Here is a 7,835-nt window from a genome sequence, read left to right on the forward strand (position 1 = left end):
TAACTGCTTTTTAATTATTCAATTTCATGAACATCTAAACGTTAAACAGACCCCAAAATAAAGACCAATTTATAAAACTGGACCATTTTAATGTTCTTTACAATAAAATAAATAGGTCAATGAGTACAGACATGTAACCTGTTTGGTAGTACTCAGAAACATCACAGGTAAAGGTGGTTTTCCTGATTGGTGCATAGTCTTCAATAATTATAAGGAGTTACTTGTATGAAACTACTGTCAAACCAGTAAGACTGCATTTATGCATCCATCGTTTTCAGGATTGTTGGTAACCTGGGCATATTTTCCTAAGGAAACAAGATGGAAAAAAGATGTTAGCTAATAAAAATTAAATTGAAAGGATATAACATTTGTCTCAAGTATTTCTAATTTACCACTTTTAAAAATCACAGACCATAGTCTTCCTTTTCAAAGATTAAAGTTTAGACATATCTGGGCAGTGAAACCAGATAAGAAAATGAGGAAAAAATAATTTTTAATTGCTACATGATGTTTCATTTTTAATTATTATTGAAATAGTGTGGCTATTTCAGTAGTAATTTCTCCCACTCATGATTAATTTATTATATTTCCTTCCAATGTTTTTTAGTTACATCTTTATATCTGCTTCCTTCATAATTACTGCCTTTTAAAATAAACAGCATCAAAATAAATCTAGCAATGTAATACATCTTATGTAACTGAACCCAATAAGGTAAATTAAAAAGAATTATATTCGTGACTTTTTCTACAAAAAGTATTCTTCCTAAAGAGTTAAATCAAGTTTTAACTTATCTAGCACTTCTGCATTACTTTATGTCAACTTGAAAATTTCTCTTTTTAGGATTATAAGAGCAGCATCCCCATATAAAAAATTTACTTACCCCAAATAACCTTGCCTCCTTGTGTCACAAGGCCCAACTCGCTCACATTCACTTCAATGACAGTACCTTTGGTAATAACACCCAAAGTTGTATAAAGTGGGGATGAGGGATTTTTCTTTACACCAAGTATTGGCAGGCAAAAGGTGGCTTTCAGTTCAGGATGTGTTACATGGGCCTTCTTGAAACGTAAGCCCTAGTAAGTCAAATACAGGAATGTTTGAATCCAAATGTTAATATAAGTAATGATCCTTTTTACTTATCTTTCTCAAGTATCCAAAAAAAGGAAAAAACAAAAGACCATGGATTGAATGTCAAATCTTAAGGCATCAAATAAAAATACTTACAATTAATTCTACAGACTAAAAGCCTGATGGTTACAGGATAAATCAACTATCCTATTTTTTTTTTTAATGATAAAATAAGGATTGGCAGGTTCAACGACTTGTTCCCCGGTTAAATGGTGTGTGGAGAGACTCAAACTAAAGCATCCTGATTCTGAGTCTTTAGATAACTCATTTAACTTCCAGGATGAAAAAGTGGATGGGCTGTCAACTTTCTTTGCATTGATGTTAATTAACACTGGTCAAGAACTAAATAGAGCCCAGAGATGTCTCTGTTACAAGAGACCAGTCACCCAGAGTCACCTAGAGTCATCTAGATATGGTCTTTAGGAGTGTAGCACTTTAGAACCCACAACACTTTGCAATCTCTTAAATTTGATTTTTACCTATATAGAGGTAAAAATGATACTAAAGTTCTTAGTAAAGGACTCATTAATCGATCTGGTAAGAAACATACCATTCAGAATGCCATCTGATTAATTCACAATAAGAAGTATATTTGCCAAGCTACAGAAAGCCTAGAACAGCCTGACAGGTATATTCTCTCCCTGTAAAACTGATAAGGTTAACAATATGCATTTATAAAATTAAGAATATGAAATGAAAACAAGGGGAGCCTATGATGTAATCCAGGGATGGGTGAACATTTCAGGCTTTGCAGTCCATATGGTCTCGATTGCAGTTACTCAAACTCTGTAGCAAAAAATAGCCATAGACAGTATGTAGATGAATGAGCATGGCTGTGTTCCAGTAGAACTTTATTCACAGAAACAAGCTGTTTGACATTTGAATCCATTAAAAATTATTCAGGTTGAGAGCTAGAGTAACACTGCCAACTTTCTTCTCTATGATTTCTTTGTTTCTCTAAGCTGGCTGGATATCCAGTTGGGAGAGTAATTGTTTAAAGGATTGTGTAAAAACGTTTATCTTCAGGGGTGGGGGAGATGATTGGTTTTAACCATCACTGTTGTTAATAGAAAGGAAAATCCCACTTATATATTAAATTCTTTTTTCAATGATTGCATACTGATTGTTTTCAAAAGCATTACGATACTTGTCTTACTAAACTAGAATTGACTGCTGAAAAAACTAAAGTTTTCTGTTCTGAGACAAATGTCAGCATACAGATCACTTATTGAATGAGTAATGACTTCATGTGGAAAAAAGATTATGGCATGTTTAAAAGTCAAGATGCACTGACAATGTAATGAAAATTCTTTTTAAATCTCTTATGAAGCTGTAAGACAAGAAAAGGTGCTAAGCAATCCCTAATAACTTAAAAATAGCCTAAAAACATCTTTCAACCTGTTTTTCATATCAATTTTAGGAATTTCAGGAAATTGCAATGTACTTTATCCAGTTTAATACAGGAACTAATATGTAAATCACTGCTCTCTTGCAAGGGACTTACCATTGGCCTAATGAATCTTTCATATTTAGGTGGTTTTCGAGTAAAGCCATCTCCAACAAAGCAGACTTTAGTAACCATCCTCTTCCATGCTTTCTTCTTTCTCTTTCCTGTTCGAATAACTTTTAATACCTCTGTTTCCCCCTGAGCACGAACTTTGGGCAGAGGGACTTCCCATTTTCCCTAAAAATAGACCATAGTTAAAATTTATAGTTAGTAAAAGACAATGAGAACAAAAAGTCAAATATGTTTCAGTTGTACAAAGTAGTAGATTTGCTTTTCCTTAACCAAGATTTTGGCTCAATTTTCTAGAAGTCTGTGCTGTTTTCTCACAAGCCCTCAAATAACTAGAACTAGTTAAGTTTATATAGCATATATTAAATAAAAAGGTTTGCTTTAGCTAAAAATCTTAATGTCTTGTTATGGATGAATACTACTACCTGTAATAAGGCAGTGCCTTATCTAGGTAGTATATGTGCTTACTACTAAGTAGATAATAGTATAAAATTGGAAGACTGTCTCCACCTCTTTAATATATCTTTGTATTTCTACCTCAAATGAATTTTTAGATTACTAAGACAAAATAATCACCAGATATTTGTACTTCCCTAGAATGCAAATTTTATGAAAACAACGAAGCAGTGCAAGATATAGAATTCTGGAAATTACTAAGACAAATTCTAGAAGCAGCTCTACATTTATTTCATAGATATGTGACCATGAAGAATGGTTACATACCTCCATGACTTTAGTCTCAGTCTGTGAAATGAAAAGGGTTTAACTAGATAATCTCTAAAGTTTCTTCTGGTGCTAAAGTTATACCATTCTAATTTTGGATAATTACCAAAAAACAAGAAGTAAAAATGTAAAAGTCAAATTTTAAGACTGTAAGTTTTTAAAATATAGTTACCACATATTCTGCTACCTGGATTTCTATCAATCTATCCACAGGTGTTTAAAAATAATATCTACACTTTTTTCTCTCGTTTTTAGCAGAATTTAACCTAATTTGGCACCAAGCCTATCCAAAAGTATTTTTTTAAGAATTGAGTTTTTATGTAATCACTTAGGGTGTTTTCCACTATTCTACTTTTTAACCAATTTTGGCACTGCAGGGCAGCATAAACAAGCAGCAGTTGTTTCCTTCTCTGTAACAGCACAGCATTAGGAATTGTCAAGAACAAGAAGCCATAAAAGTACTAAATTTGAAATTCATTGCTTACTCATTGTTTTTAAATAATTTTTTAAAAACTAAAGGTATTTGGCATTCTGATTTTCAAAAAACATGTCAAATGCTAAAATGCTGGTTGATGAGAAAACAAAGTTTATTACTTAAACATCAAAATGAAGTTTATTAAGACTTTAATATCTAAATGGGAATAGCAGTTAACTTCATGTTTCTAATTAAACCAAAGAAACAAACTAAGAACCTCAAATTTGAAATTAAGTAATTCTCCTGAACAAAATGGAAAAAAAACTTCAATTTTTATTGCTTACCGCTTTCTCTTTTCGTTTTTGTTTAATCATATTGGAAAGTACTTTGGCTCGGGACTGTCCCTCTCTGTCCAGTAGATAGGCAGGTACTGCTCCTTGTGGAGTCTTTTCATCATTCTTTTGTTTGGTGTTTCTCTTTTCATGCATCTTGATACTACCAGGAAGGAAAAAGATTCAAGATAATTTTAAAGAACTATCACTCAAAATATGTTAACTTGATACAAAAAATAAATGATCACTTACGTCTTTTTCATTTGTATCTTCTCAGCATGGCGCTGTTTATGGTAGAGCTTAGCTTTGAGACCAATCATCTTTTTTGCCTTCTTTGAACGTTCATGAGCTTCTCGACCTTCCTTCTTTCTCTTTTTCTCATGGTAATCCAAACGATATCCATAGCGCTTACGGTGTAACTCAATATACTCGTTTTGTGGCTATAATGCAAGAAACAATTTCTTTTGAGCGGCATATTTAAGTATAGAAGACCCTATGTCACCCAAATGTTCTCTTGCTTAAATAACTTTCAGTATTAAGCCTATTCAAGACGTTAAGTTAAATTTTGACCCTGGATGATAGGCATCAGGATCGACATCTGTAATCTCAGTGAAAGTTACTGTTCACTGAAGGCAACTGTTCAAAATCCACAACCACAAAAGGGATGATCTGATTCAGGATTTCCTTTTTTTCTGAACATCAGTAGTCTAGTTTTTCAATAACATCATCGTTGAGATTCCCCATGTTGTTGTATGTATCAGGACTTCATTCCTTTTTACGAACAAGTAGTATTCCATTATATGTATAAACCACTGTTTATCCATTGACCAGTTTTTAGTGAATAAATCTGCGCACTTAGCTTTTTGTGTGGACATAAGCCAACTGTTTTCCAATGTGGTTGTACTATTTTGCATTTCACCTGCAATGTATAAGATCTCCTTGTGCTTTTTAAATGCCTGTTTTATATAGCCCTTAAATTTTGTTTAAACACACAGCCCCAGCCCATCAGTATTTTAAGACCGCAAAAATTAATGATACAAAGCCAACTCTAGCACAGAGAACAGTGCTAAGTAACAACAAGGTATTACGTATCAGTTGTGGTATCTTCAACTGCTATCACAAAAGTTTTGCAGCAACCATAAAAAAGAAATGTGTAATGCTGTTTTACAGAGAAACAAAGATTAGAGATGTGCAGAAAGGATCTGACAATCAGATCTGGGATGTAAGCCCGCCTACGCAATTCATCATCAGATGCTTGGCCCGTGGCAAGGCATGCCTTCCGTTTACTTACTCAACAGTAAAAGGAGGTGGCGGCGGGATTAGAGCCTGCGACATAAGGCTATCGCTAGGTTCTGGTACCAATGGCCACGCAACGAGGAAATTCGTTGTGGCGAAACGAGGAAATTCGCTCCAAAGCCCGTGCTTTGGCAAATACCCCATATCTAACATATCCCCAGTGTGTAGTTTTCTTCACTCCACGGAGCCGATCCCTCGGAGTTTACCCTCATTCCTTTCAGGAGTACCTCACTTCCGCCTACTACGCCTCACCCCCAGCCCCAGCGCCCAGCGGCCCTCGGGAACCCCCAGGCCCCACCAACTGAGACGCCTTAGACCGCAAGCGCCGGAGGCATCTTCCTCACCATGGTTACGGCCGCCGAGCCGCGGGGGCGCAATCCCCCGGACGCAAAGAAGTTCTCAAGTTCTCGAGTCTCGGAGACCCGCGAGCTGACTCCACGCAACTCGCGACAGGAAAGGGACACTTCTAAAACGACCGACTCCGGCAAAAGCGCAAAGCATCCGTTCCGAGCCGCTGTTCTCCGACTTCAGCGAGAAGGGCGGAAGTTGCTGGCAGGAGGCATTTGAATGGTGCACCGCAGGAAGTGGAGCAGTGCGGCGTTCGGAGGCTGCCGAGGGAAAAAAAAAAAAAAAAAAAAAGAAGTCGGGTTATGGAGGTGCCAGGGCGTTTGCTGAGATAGGAGAAAGTTGCACCGTGCAGCCTCTGCATACATTTGCGTGGCGCGCACCTCTTGTTCTGAACAGCCTAGTGGGAAAAAGCTGGCCTCCAGTATGCGACTGAGCGCCAGGTGGGTACCGAACCATGCCTGCGACTTCCGTGCGACTTCCGCGTGCCTGAGACCCTTGACCCCTTTGGGCACTGCTGACCTTCAAGGATGCAGCAGCCCTTCTTATATTATCAGGTGTTAAACAACTTTTGGTAAGCAGTTATGTATTCAAGGCCTTAAAAGCTCCGTGCTTTATACTATAAGGCTTATTCTGTAAGACTTATAGAATAACTCGCTTGATAGCACCAGTAGAAAACAATTTCGTTTAAGTTCATTGACCCATAGAGAAGAAGAAAATCAGTAGAGGGCCATAAATATAGGTTAAAAAAATGTTTGAGGCATTGTGCTGGGCACTACCGGTAGAAGATCTCTCCTTTGAGGGAGCTCCCAGTAGTGGATATAATTTGTAAATATATTTGTCAAGTGTAAATATAAGTTCCAAGTGTTATAAAAACAGAAGGTAATATTAAAACTTTCTAGGAAATTAGGAAAGACTTTCAAGCTGGGCCTTGAAGATTGAATAGAAATTTACCAAGTTCTGGGATTTGGGGGATTCTGGGGCTGCTTTCAGGCAGTGGCAACGTTGCACACAAAGGTGTGAGGTCTCATAGCACGGTGTTTCTGGGGAATTTTGAGATCCCCAGTACAGAGTGGGACAGATTTGTCATGTTAAAAATCTTTAGAGTTTTAAGTAGGGAAGTGTCAAAATGAGGTTTATTTGAAGGATATCTATAAAGAATGGATTAAAGCAGTATTTCCCACTTTAGTGATTTGAGTACTACCTTTTAAGACTGTTTGTATCTGAATGTCACTTGTGCTGTTATTTACTTAATATTTTTCCGTAAATCAAACTTTTACGTAAATAAATTTAACTTCATCTTAACACTTTCAACAAAATCACAGGTTCTGTCTTCTATTTTTTTCCAATATTTTGTAAGCATTTTTTTTTTTTGTCTGTAATCTAAAATAATCACAGGCATTCTCTGGGAAATATGGCATTGGAATAAGTTTTCAAAATTTTTTAATCATACTCTTAAAAATGACTCAGCTCCAGAGTTTTGTTTATGTGGGTTATTGCTATTCAAATATTAGAAATTAAAACAAAACTTTAAAATATTTTAGTAATTCATTTAAAAATAGTAAACCCATTCAATGTTCATACAAGTAATATAGTTTTATGAAAATGCCTGTATTTTCCAAAATGAAAGTAGTGTAGTTTGAAGAGAGCTTTCCATTGCTTTACAATTTTGTATGTCTTTTTAATGTCTGGCTTAATTGAAAACAGCTGGCATCTCATATCTGCTTCTGTATTTTATATGTTACTATATATTTTTTTTATTTCTGATGGAATTGTATGAAGAAAATTCAGCCCCATATATATGTGAAATATAGTTAGGAAAGGGAGGATTATTTTAATCTTTCTAGAAAATTGTGGCTCATCTTAGATGTTATACCAGGCTTTAACAAATGGTAGTTTATTAAAGATTATTTATAATGTGGAATCAAACCACATTAGTGAGCTTTTCGTATTGTTATGTTAGAATCCATTGTTCTATTAGAATAGATCTAACATGCATGGTTTTGCAAACATCCTAAACTTTGGCATTAGAAATGAAGAAGAGGGGATGGATTCAAGGTATATTTAGGAAGTAAAATC

At 35.7% G+C, this 7,835-nt stretch overlaps 2 protein-coding genes across 3 annotated transcripts in view; one reads left to right on the forward strand and one right to left on the reverse strand.

Moving 5' to 3' along the window:
- Positions 1-65: 65 nt before the first annotated feature.
- On the reverse strand, positions 66-5,957 carry NSA2 (NSA2, ribosome biogenesis homolog). Its single transcript, XM_011375146.2, has 6 exons — positions 5,756-5,957; positions 4,368-4,555; positions 4,128-4,278; positions 2,634-2,813; positions 882-1,074; positions 66-305 (listed from the first exon to the last, which is right to left on the reverse strand). The coding sequence occupies exons 1-6, from the start codon at positions 5,756-5,758 to the stop codon at positions 238-240; spliced, it is 783 nt and encodes a 260-aa protein (XP_011373448.1). The 5' UTR covers positions 5,759-5,957; the 3' UTR covers positions 66-237.
- Positions 5,958-5,988: 31 nt separating this feature from the next.
- The window catches only part of LOC105302184 (ribosome-releasing factor 2, mitochondrial-like), a 10,078-nt gene continuing 8,231 nt past the window's right edge, over positions 5,989-7,835 (forward strand). Inside the window, exon 1 of one of the 2 annotated variants that reach the window (XM_011375148.2) lies at positions 5,989-6,199. The gene's annotated coding sequence lies outside the window, so the exon portion shown is untranslated. Of the gene's footprint in view, positions 6,331-7,835 lie in introns of both variants that reach the window. The other variant, XM_011375147.2, reaches the window with a different exon arrangement.

Source organism: Pteropus vampyrus, unplaced genomic scaffold, assembly GCF_000151845.1.
Source record: "Pteropus vampyrus isolate Shadow unplaced genomic scaffold, Pvam_2.0 Scaffold262, whole genome shotgun sequence".
NCBI classification, from domain to species: Eukaryota; Metazoa; Chordata; class Mammalia; order Chiroptera; family Pteropodidae; genus Pteropus; species Pteropus vampyrus.

Bases quoted from the DNA above. Each gene is read 5' to 3' on its own strand.
- NSA2 (XM_011375146.2), bottom strand. The intron at 2,814-4,127 runs GTAAGCAATAAA...GTCTATTTTTAG, and splicing joins AAAAACGAAAAGAGAAAGCG to GGAAAATGGGAAGTCCCTCT. The intron at 1,075-2,633 runs GTAAGTCCCTTG...TTGACTTACTAG, and splicing joins AAAGATTCATTAGGCCAATG to GGCTTACGTTTCAAGAAGGC.